Here is an 11,283-nt window from a genome sequence, read left to right on the forward strand (position 1 = left end):
TGACCCTGGGGTGAGTTACTGTCCCTGACCCCTGACCTTACCTCAGCCAAAGCACCCTGGTAGAGATGACCCTGGGGTGAGTTACTGTCCCTGACCCCTAACCCCTAACCCTGACCCTACCTCAGCCAGAGCACCCTGGTAGAGATGACCCTGGGGTGAGTTACTGTCCCTGACCCCTGACCTTACCTCAGCCAAAGCACCCTGGTAGAGATGACCCTGGGGTGAGTTACTGTCCCTGACCCCTAACCCCTAACCCTGACCCTACCTCAGCCAGAGCACCCTGGTAGAGATGACCCTGGGGTGAGTTACTGTCCCTGACCCCTGACCTTATCTCAGCCAGAGCACCCTGGTAGAGATGACCCTGGGGTGAGTTACTGTCCCTGACCCCTGACCTTACCTCAGCCAAAGCACCCTGGTAGAGATGACCCTGGGGTGAGTTACTGTCCCTGACCCCTAACCCCTAACCCTGACCCTACCTCAGCCAGAGCACCCTGGTAGAGATGACCCTGGGGTGAGTTACTGTCCCTGACCCCTAACCCCTAACCCTGACCCTACCTCAGCCAGAGCACCCTGGTAGAGATGACCCTGGGGTGAGTTACTGTCCCTGACCCCTGACCCTACCTCAGCCAAAGCACCCTGGTAGAGATGACCCTGGGGTGAGTTACTGTCCCTGACCCCTGACCTTACCTCAGCCAAAGCACCCTGGTAGAGATGACCCTGGGGTGAGTTACTGTCCCTGACCCCTAACCCCTAACCCTGACCCTACCTCAGCCAGAGCACCCTGGTAGGGATGACCCTGGGGTGAGTTACTGTCCCTGACCCCTGACCCTACCTTAGCCAAAGCACCCTGGTAGAGATGACCCTGGGTGAGTCTCACTATCACGTTGTTACATCTGAGGACATGTTTGTTGACTTGAGGGTTGATTCATAACCAGTGGGACAATATTCCACCATCTCAGTGACAGTGTCCAGTGTTAACCAGTGGGACAATATTCCACCATCTCAGTGACAGTGTCCAGTGTTAACCAGTGGGACAATATTCCACCATCTCAGTGACAGTGTCCAGTGTTAACCAGTGGGACAATATTCCTCCATCTCAGTGACAGTGTCCAGTGTTAACCAGTGGGACAATATTCCACCATCTCAGTGACAGTGTCCAGTTTTAACCAGTGGGACAATATTCCACCATCTCAGTGACAGTGTCCAGTGTTAACCAGTGGGACAATATTCCACCATTTCAGTGACAGTGTCCAGTGTTAACCAGTGGGACAATATTCTACCATCTCAGTGACAGTGTCCAGTGTTAACCAGTGGGACAATATTCCACCATCTCAGTGACCGTGTCCAGTGTTAACCAGTGGGACAATATTCCACCATCTCAGTGACAGTGTCCAGTGTTAACCAGTGGGACAGTATTCCACCATCTCAGTGACAGTGTCCAGTGTTAACCAGTGGGACAATATTCCACCATCTCAGTGACAGTGTCCAGTGTTAACCAGTGGGACAATATTCCACCATCTCTGTGACAGTGTCCAGTGTTAACCAGTGGGACAATATTCCACCATCTCAGTGACAGTGTCCAGTGTTAACCAGTGGGACAATATTCCACCATCTCAGTGACAGTGTCCAGTGTTAACCAGTGGGACAATATTCCACCATCTCAGTGACAGTGTCCAGTGTTAACCAGTGGGACAATATTCCACCATCTCTGTGACAGTGTCCAGTGTTAACCAGTGGGACAATATTCCACCATCTCAGTGACAGTGTCCAGTGTTAACCAGTGGGACAATATTCCACCATCTCAGTGACAGTGTCCAGTGTTAACCAGTGGGACAATATTCCACCATCTCAGTGACAGTGTCCAGTGTTAACCAGTGGGACAATATTCCACCATCTCTGTGACAGTGTCCAGTGTTAACCAGTGGGACAATATTCCACCATCTCAGTGACAGTGTCCAGTGTTAACTCTCTGTGTGTTTTCCAGCATGAAGAAGCTGAAGGAAGAGATGGAGGGGGTTGTAAAGGAGTTGGCAGAGAACAATCACTTCCTGGAGAGGTGAGGACTTGTCTGGCTACATATAGCTCCCTGTGATAGCTAGCTTCCCTACCATACATATAGCTCCCTGTGATAGCTAGCTTCCCTACCATACATATAGCTCCCTGTGATAGCTAGCTTCCCTACCATACATATAGCTCCCTGTGATAGCTAGCTTCCCTACCATACATATAGCTCCCTGTGATAGCTAGCTTCCCTACCATACATATAGCTCCCTGTGATAGCTAGCTTCCCTACCATACATATAGCTCCCTGTGATAGCTAGCTTCCCTACCATACATATAGCTCCCTGTGATAGCTAGCTTCCCTACCATACATATAGCTCCCTGTGATAGCTAGCTTCCCTACCATACATATAGCTCCCTGTGATAGCTAGCTTCCCTACCATACATATAGCTCCCTGTGATAGCTAGCTTCCCTACCATACATATAGCTCCCTGTGATAGCTAGCTTCCCTACCATACATATAGCTCCCTGTGATAGCCAGCTTCCCTACCATACATATAGCTCCCTGTGATAGCCAGCTTCCCTACCATACATATAGCTCCCTGTGATAGCCAGCTTCCCTACCATACATATAGCTCCCTGTGATAGCCAGCTTCCCTACCATACATATAGCTCCCTGTGATAGCTAGCTTCCCTACCATACATATAGCTCCCTGTGATAGCTAGCTTCCCTACCATACATATAGCTCCCTGTGATAGCTAGCTTCCCTACCATACATATAGCTCCCTGTGATAGCTAGATTCCCTACCATACATATAGCTCCCTGTGATAGCTAGCTTCCCTACCATACATATAGCTCCCTGTGATAGCTAGCTTCCCTACCATACATATAGCTCCCTGTGATAGCTAGCTTCCCTACCATACATATAGCTCCCTGTGATAGCTAGCTTCCCTACCATACATATAGCTCCCTGTGATAGCTAGCTTCCCTACCATACATATAGCTCCCTGTGATAGCTAGCTTCCCTACCATACATATAGCTCCCTGTGATAGCTAGCTTCCCTACCATACATATAGCTCCCTGTGATAGCTAGCTTCCCTACCATACATATAGCTCCCTGTGATAGCTAGCTTCCCTACCATACATATAGCTCCCTGTGATAGCTAGCTTCCCTACCATACATATAGCTCCCTGTGATAGCTAGCTTCCCTACCATACATATAGCTCCCTGTGATAGCTAGCTTCCCTACCATACATATAGCTCCCTGTGATAGCCATGTGTTTACTTTATAACAGATCAAGACCAGCAGTTCAAAACATGGTCACTACCCCTGATAAGACGTATGAAGGCCTTCTTCCTGTCAGATCAGCTGTTTGGTCCTTCCTGTCAGATCAGCTGTTTGGTCCTTCCTGTCAGATCAGCTGTTTGGTCCTTCCTGTCAGATCAGCTGTTTGGTCCTTCCTGTCAGATCAGCTGTTTGGTCCTTCCTGTCAGATCAGCTGTTTGGTCCTTCCTGTCAGATCAGCTGTTTGGTCCTTCCTGTCAGATCAGCTGTTTGGTCCTTCCTGTCAGATCAGCTGTTTGGTCCTTCCTGTCAGATCAGCTTCTGTTTATGGCCGTGCTCCATCTATTGATATAATATTTTCTGATGTTGCTGTTTTCCAGGTTTGGCTCTTTGACATTGGATGGAGGATTGAGAAGTGTGGACCGTATCTGAGACCATGTGGCCCCTCACTTCCAACACCCACCCTCACCCCTCGACTCTCACCCCGCCCTAAACCCTCACCCCTCGACTCTCACCCCGCCCTAAACCCTCACCCCTCGACTCTCACCCCACCCTAAACCCTCACCCCCTGACTCTCACCCCACCCTCCACACCCACCCTAAACCCTCACCCCCTGACTCTCACCTCATCCTAAACCCTCACCACCTGACTCTCACCTCATCCTAAACCCTCACCCCCTGACTCTCACCTCATCCTAAACCCTCACCCCCTGACTCTCACCTCATCCTAAACCCTCACCCCCTGACTCTCACCTCATCCTAAACCCTCACCCCCTGACTCTCACCTCATCCTAAACCCTCACCCCTCAACTCTCACCTCATCCTAAACCCTCACCACCTGACTCTCACCTCATCCTAAACCCCCACCTCAATCCACTATCTAGACCAGGGGTCTCCAACCGTTTCTGGCATGAGAGCTACCTTTTAGAAATGCAACATGTCTCAGTCTTTCCAATAGGTCCACTCTTCTCTTCTCTTCTCCCCTGCAGCTCTTCCCCGGGTCCTCCGTGTACAAGAGGAAGTAGTGCGCTGTGTTTCCTGTCAATATACCTGCTATAATAATGGTTAATAAACACTAAGGGGGGGGGGGCCCTGGTCAAATCTGAGATTATTTTTCTTCTCCCCAATTCTTCTGTTTTATATTTTCCCAAATTGTTTTCTCAGTTTCATTTGAGATTTTTTTTAAGTTTTTCATTCTCAAAATTGAAATTGTTCGTAGAGAAACAACGAAATTGCATGTTCTGAGTCCATGTCAATGCTTAAATCACATCAGAAGAAACCATTTTTAGGTCTGGAATAATGTTTTGGAGTGTAATTCCCCTTTTAATTGTGCATCTGGCCCTTTAATTGGGTGTCTAGTGAGTGAGGAATGGGCCATCTGATGTGCCTGGCCCTTTAATTGGGCGTCTAGTGAGTGAGGAATGGGCCATCTGATGTGCCTGGCCCTTTAATTGGGTGTCTAGTGAGTGAGGAATGGGCCATCTGATGTGCCTGGCCCTTTAATTGGGTGTCTAGTGAGTGAGGAATGGGCCATCTGATGTGCCTGGCCCTTTAATTGTGTGTCTAGTGAGTGAGGAATGGGCCATCTGATGTGCCTGGCCCTTTAATTGGGTGTCTAGTGAGTGAGGAATGGGCCATCTAATGTGCCTGGCCCTTTAATTGGGTGTCTAGTGAGTGAGGAATGGGCCATCTGATGTGCCTGGCCCTTTAATTGGGTGTCTAGTGAGTGAGGAATGGGCCATCTAATGTGCCTGGCCCTTTAATTGGGTGTCTAGTGAGTGAGGAATGGGCCATCTGATGTGCCTGGCCCTTTAATTGGGTGTCTAGTGAGTGAGGAATGGGCCATCTGATGTGCCTGGCCCTTTAATTGGGTGTCTAGTGAGTGAGGAATGGGCCGTCTGATGTGCTGGTCTAGTGATGGTTCTGTACTGTTGCTGCTCAGTTCATGGCAGAGTTAGCAAATAACCAATAATAGATACAAATTATAGACTTCCTCATGATAGACTTCCTCATGATAGACTTCCTCATGATAGACTTCCTCTTGATAGACTTCCTCATGATAGACTTCCTCATGATAGACTTCCTCATGATAGACCTTAGCTGGGAGCTTGCGGTTTCTGATACTTGTCAAATTCCATGTACTTTCAGAATAGTTTGGCGAGCTACTCATAGGTTGTCTGGTAGCTGGAGACGGACCTGTTGGAGACCCCTGACCCCTCTCTGACTCCTACCTGACCCCACCTCAATCTACTATCTAAACCCTGACCCCTACCTGACCCCACCTCAATCTACTATCTAGACCCTGACCCCTACCTGATCCCACCTCAATCTACTATCTAGACCCTGACCCCTACCTGACCCCCACCTCAATCTACTATCTAGACCCCGACCCCTACCTGACCCCACCTCAATCTACTATCTAGACCCTGACCCCTACCTGACCCCACCTCAATCTACTATCTAGACCCTGACCCCTCCCTGACCCCACCTCAATCTACTATCTAGACCCCGACCCCTACCTGACCCCACCTCAATCTACTATCTAGACCCTGACCCCTACCTGACCCCCACCTCAATCTGCTATCTAGACCCTGACCCCTACCTGACCCCACCTCAATCTACTATCTAGACCTTGACCCCTACCTGACCCCACCTCAATCTACTATCTAGACCCTGACCCCTACCTGACCCCACCTCAATCTACTATCTAAACCCTGACCCCTACCTGACCCCACCTCAATCTACTATCTAGACCCTGACCCCTACCTGACCCCACCTCAATCTACTATCTAGACCCTGACCCCTACCTGACCCCCACCTCAATCTGCTATCTAGACCCTGACCCCTACCTGACCCCACCTCAATCTACTATCTAGACCTTGACCCCTACCTGACCCCACCTCAATCTACTATCTAGACCCTGACCCCTACCTGACCCCACCTCAATCTACTATCTAAACCCTGACCCCTACCTGACCCCACCTCAATCTACTATCTAGACCCTGACCCCTACCTGACCCCACCTCAATCTACTATCTAGACCCTGACCCCTACCTGACCCCACCTCAATCTACTATCTAGACCCTGACCCCTACCTGACCCCACCTCAATCTGCTATCTAGACCCTGACCCCTACCTGACCCCCACCTCAATCTACTATCTAGACCCTGACCCCTACCTGACCCCACCTCAATCTACTATCTAGACCCTGACCCCTACCTGACCCCACCTCAATCTGCTATCTAGACCCTGACCCCTACCTGACCCCACCTCAATCTGCTATCTAGACCCTGACCCCTACCTGACCCCCACCTCAATCTCAATCTGCTATCTAGACCCTGACCCCTACCTGACCCCTACCTGACCCCACCTCAATCTACTGTCTAGACCCTGACCCCTACCTGACCCCACCTCAATCTACTATCTAGACCCTGACCCCTACCTGACCCCACCTCAATCTACTATCTAGACCCTGACCCCTACCTGACCCCACCTCAATCTACTATCTAGACCCTGACCCCTACCTGACCCCACCTCAATCTACTATCTAGACCTTGACCCCTACCTGACCCCACCTCAATCTACTATCTAGACCTTGACCCCTACCTGACCCCACCTCAATCTACTATCTAGACCCTGACCCCTACCTGACCCCACCTCAATCTACTATCTAGACCCTGACCCCTACCTGACCCCACCTCAATCTACTATCTAGACCCTGACCCCTACCTGACCCCACCTCAATCTACTATCTAGACCCTGACCCCTACCTGACCCCACCTCAATCTACTATCTAGACCCTGACCCCTACCTGACCCCACCTCAATCTGCTATCTAGACCCTGACCCCTACCTGACCCCACCTCAATCTGCTATCTAGACCCTGACCCCTACCTGACCCCACCTCAATCTACTATCTAGACCTTACATTTTTACATTTAAATTTTTTGTCATTTGCATACATTATTATTCTAAAAAAATAAATCATACTGGCCCCCCGTGGGAATCGAACCCACAACCCTGGCGTTGCAAACGCTATGCTCTACCAACTGAGCTACATCCCTGCCGGCCATTCCCTCCCCTACCCTGGACGACGCTGGGCCAATTGTGCGCCGCCCCTTGGGTCTCCCGGTCGCGGCCGGCTACGACAGAGGATCGTAGCCGGACCAGGATCTCTAGTGGCACAGCTAGCACTGTGATGCAGTGCCTTAGACCACTGCGCCACTCGCGACCCCTACCTGACCCCCACCTCAATCTACAGTGGTATATGATTCCAGTGGTATATTATTCCAGTGGTATATGATTCCAGTGGTATATGATTCCAGTGGTATATTCATGTATGCTTTATGTTGTAAATGGTCTATAATTGTTATTATTGTTTAGTTTGATAACTTCTGGCCTCTTCTCCAAGCTGCCAACTTCTGTCAGTGAGACTAAAGAGAGGAAAGGTTCTTCATGAATGAAGGTTGCGTTAACAGTTAGTTGTTAGAACTGCACTGTCCCAAATGGCTCTCTGCGTCCTTTACAGTGGAGTGCTTCATAGTCTACTCCATTGGGCTCTGGTCATCAGTAATGTCTCTCTGTGTCCTTTACAGTGGAGTGCTTCATAGTCTACTCCATTGGGCTCTGGTCAAAAGTAATGGCTCTCTGCGTCCTTTATAGTGGAGTGCTTCATAGTCTACTCCATTGGGCTCTGGTCAAAAGTAATGGCTCTCTGTGTCCTTTACAGTGGAGTGCTTCATAGTCTACTCCATTGGGCTCTGGTCAAAAGTAATGCGCTGTAGGGGGGAATAGGGTGGCGTTTGGGATGCACCCTCTGTGTTGCCTTTAGTTTCATTTAGTCTGCAGACCTTTTTACTTCCTGTTTTTGTTAACAGGGTAATATTCCTCATCATCATCTTCTCTATAGCCCAGCAGGTCTACATCTTCAAATGGCTCACAGGCTCAAATTATAGTTGTTGCTCTTTTAAAATAAATTCCTAGTGTCCTTAAATATGATTTCTTATTTATAATAACCCACCCAAAATTCTGACTGTCTTTTGTTTTGCACAAATGAAGTTATTTCCTCTCTGTTTATGCAGTATTGGTTTTGTTTTAACCCTCTTATACATGAGTTTGATTGTATGAACCAACAGGCCTAATGGTGCTGATGGAGAAATCCATCTGTTGGAGCTCTGTCAATCACACAGACTCAAATAACCTCTCCCTTCCTTCTGCTGTATAAAGGCTCTGATCTCTTAGTGTTGTTAATAATCAGAATGCAAAGGGAACTTGAAATGTTTGAAAATGCTGTAAATAAATAAAAAAAGGCCATCAGACTGATGTTGTATTTCACCTTCTAGAGAGTGTTGTAGCTACCTCCTTATACCTGTCATAAGAGGTGTGGTGGGGACTACACTTCAGGGTCATTGATCGTTCATAAGAGGTGTGGTGGGGACTACACTTCAGGGTCATCGATCGCTCATAAGAGGTGTGTTGGTGGGGACTACACATCGGGGTCATCGATCGCTCATAAGAGGTGTGGTGGGGACTACACTTCAGGGTCGTTGATCGCTCATAAGAGGTGTGGTGGGGACTACACATCAGAGTCATCGATCGCTCATAAGAGGTGTGTTGATGGGGACTACACATCAGGGTCGTCGATCGCTCATAAGAGGTGTGGTGGGGACTACACATCAGGGTCATCGATCGCTCATTAGAGGTGTGTTGGTGGGGACTACACATCAGGGTCATCGATCGCTCATAAGAGGTGTGGTGGGGACTACACATCAGGGTCATTGATCGCTCATAAGAGGTGTGTTGGTGGGGACTACACTTCAGGGTCATCGATCGCTCATAAGAGGTGTGGTGGGGACCACATCAAGGTCATCGATCACTCATAAGAGGTGTGGTGGGGACTACACATCAGGGTCGTCGGTCGCTCATAAGAGGTGTGTTGGTGGAGGTGTGGTGGGGATTACACATCAGGGTCATCGATCGCTCATAAGAGGTGTGGTGGGGACTACACATCAGGGTCATCGATCGCTCATAAGAGGTGTGTTGGTGGGGACTACACATCAGGGTCATCGATCGCTCATAAGAGGTGTGTTGATGGGGACTACACATCAGGGTCATCGATCGCTCATAAGAGGTGTGTTGATGGGGACTACACATCAGGGTCATCGATCGCTCATAAGAGGTGTGGTGGGGACTACACATCAGGGTCATCGATCGCTCATAAGAGGTGTGGTGGGGACTACACATCAGGGTCATCGATCGCTCATAAGAGGTGTGTTGGTGAGGACTACACATCAGGGTTATCGATCGCTCATAAGAGGTGTGTTGGGGACTACACTTCAGGGTCATCGATCGCTCATAAGAGGTGTGTTGGTGGGGACTACACATCAGGGTCATCGATCGCTCATAAGAGGTGTGTTGGTGGGGACTACACATCAGGGTCATCGATCGCTCATAAGAGGTGTGTTGGTGGGGACTACACATCAGGGTCGTCGATCGCTCATAAGAGGTGTGGTGGGGACTACACTTCAGGGTCATCGATCGCTCATAAGAGGTGTGTTGGGGACTACACATCAGGGTCATCGATCGCTCATAAGAGGTGTGGTGAGGACTACACATCAGGGTCATCGATCGCTCATAAGAGGTGTGGTGAGGACCACATCAGGGTCATTGATCGCTCATAAAAGGTGTGGTGAGGACTACACATCAGGGTCATCGATCGCTCATAAGAGGTGTGTTGGTGGGGACTACACATCAGGGTCATCGATCGCTCATAAGAGGTGTGGTGGGGACTACACATCAGGGTCATCGATCGCTCATAAGAGGTGTGTTGGTGGGGACTACACATCAGGGTCATCGATCGCTCATAAGAGGTGTGGTGGGGACTACACATCAGGGTCATCGATCGCTCATAAGAGGTGTGGTGGGGACTACACATCAGGGTCATCGATCGCTCATAAGAAGTGTGGTGGGGGCTACACATCAGGGTCATCGATCGCTCATAAGAGGTGTGTTGGTGGGGACTACACATCAGGGTCATCGATCGCTCATAAGAGGTGTGTTTGGGACTACACATCAGGGTCATCGATCGCTCATAAGAGGTGTGGTGGGGATTACACATCAGGGTCATCGATCGCTCATAAGAGGTGTGTTGGTGGGGACTACACATCAGGGTCATCGATCGCTCATAAGAGGTGTGTTGGTGGGGACTACACATCAGGGTCATCGATCGCTCATAAGAGGTGTGTTGGGTACTACACATCAGGGTCATCGATCGCTCATAAGAGGTGTGTTGGTGGGGACTACACATCAGGGTCATCGATCGCTCATAAGAGGTGTGTTGGACTACACATCAGGGTCATCGATTGCTCATAAGAGGTGTGTTGGGGACTACACTTCAGGGTCATCGATCGCTCATTAGAGGTGTGGTGGGGACTACACATCAGGGTCATCGATCGCTCATAAGAGGTGTGGTAGGGACTACACTTCAGGGTCATTGATCGCTCATAAGAGGTGTGGTGGGTACTACACTTCAGGGTCATCGATCGCTCATAAGAGGTGTGTTGAGGACTACACATCAGGGTCATCGATCGCTCATAAGAGGTGTGGTGGGGACTACACTTCAGGGTCGTTGATCGCTCATAAGAGGTGTGGTGGGGACTACACATCAGAGTCATCGATCGCTCATAAGAGGTGTGTTGATGGGGACTACACATCAGGGTCGTCGATCGCTCATAAGAGGTGTGGTGGGGACTACACATCAGGGTCATCGATCGCTCATTAGAGGTGTGTTGGTGGGGACTACACATCAGGGTCATCGATCGCTCATAAGAGGTGTGGTGGGGACTACACATCAGGGTCATTGATCGCTCATAAGAGGTGTGTTGGTGGGGACTACACTTCAGGGTCATCGATCGCTCATAAGAGGTGTGGTGGGGACCACATCAAGGTCATCGATCACTCATAAGAGGTGTGGTGGGGACTACACATCAGGGTCG

The 11,283-nt window shown here is 49.7% G+C and overlaps 2 protein-coding genes across 4 annotated transcripts in view; both read left to right on the forward strand.

Moving 5' to 3' along the window:
• tbk1 (TANK-binding kinase 1) overlaps positions 1 to 8,608 on the forward strand; it is a 71,715-nt gene extending 63,107 nt beyond the window's left edge. For all 3 annotated transcript variants that reach the window (XM_084193398.1, XM_084193399.1, XM_084193400.1), the window contains 2 exons: positions 1,985 to 2,056; positions 3,672 to 8,608. In XM_084193398.1, coding sequence (XP_084049524.1) covers positions 1,985 to 2,056; positions 3,672 to 3,723 — 124 coding nt within the window. In that variant the 3' untranslated portion in view covers positions 3,724 to 8,608. The remainder of the gene's footprint in view (positions 1 to 1,984; positions 2,057 to 3,671) is intronic.
• Positions 8,609 to 8,882: 274 nt separating this feature from the next.
• Positions 8,883 to 10,836, forward strand: LOC311118606 (uncharacterized protein). The gene is made up of 2 exons (XM_084193396.1): positions 8,883 to 10,572; positions 10,621 to 10,836. Exons 1-2 carry the CDS (start codon positions 9,380 to 9,382, stop codon positions 10,658 to 10,660), a joined length of 1,233 nt encoding a protein of 410 aa, XP_084049522.1. The 5' UTR covers positions 8,883 to 9,379; the 3' UTR covers positions 10,661 to 10,836.
• The last annotated feature ends 447 nt before the right edge of the window (positions 10,837 to 11,283 follow it).

Source organism: Coregonus lavaretus, assembly GCF_964263955.1.
Source record: "Coregonus lavaretus genome assembly, contig: HAP1_SCAFFOLD_493, whole genome shotgun sequence".
Lineage (NCBI taxonomy): Eukaryota > Metazoa > Chordata > Actinopteri > Salmoniformes > Salmonidae > Coregonus > Coregonus lavaretus.

Bases quoted from the DNA above. Each gene is read 5' to 3' on its own strand.
- LOC311118606 (XM_084193396.1), top strand. From the start codon at position 9,380: ATGGGGACTACACATCAGGGTCATCGATCGCTCATAAGAGGTGTGTTG. The intron at 10,573-10,620 runs GTGTGTTGGTGG...CGCTCATAAGAG, and splicing joins TCATCGATCGCTCATAAGAG to GTGTGTTGGACTACACATCA.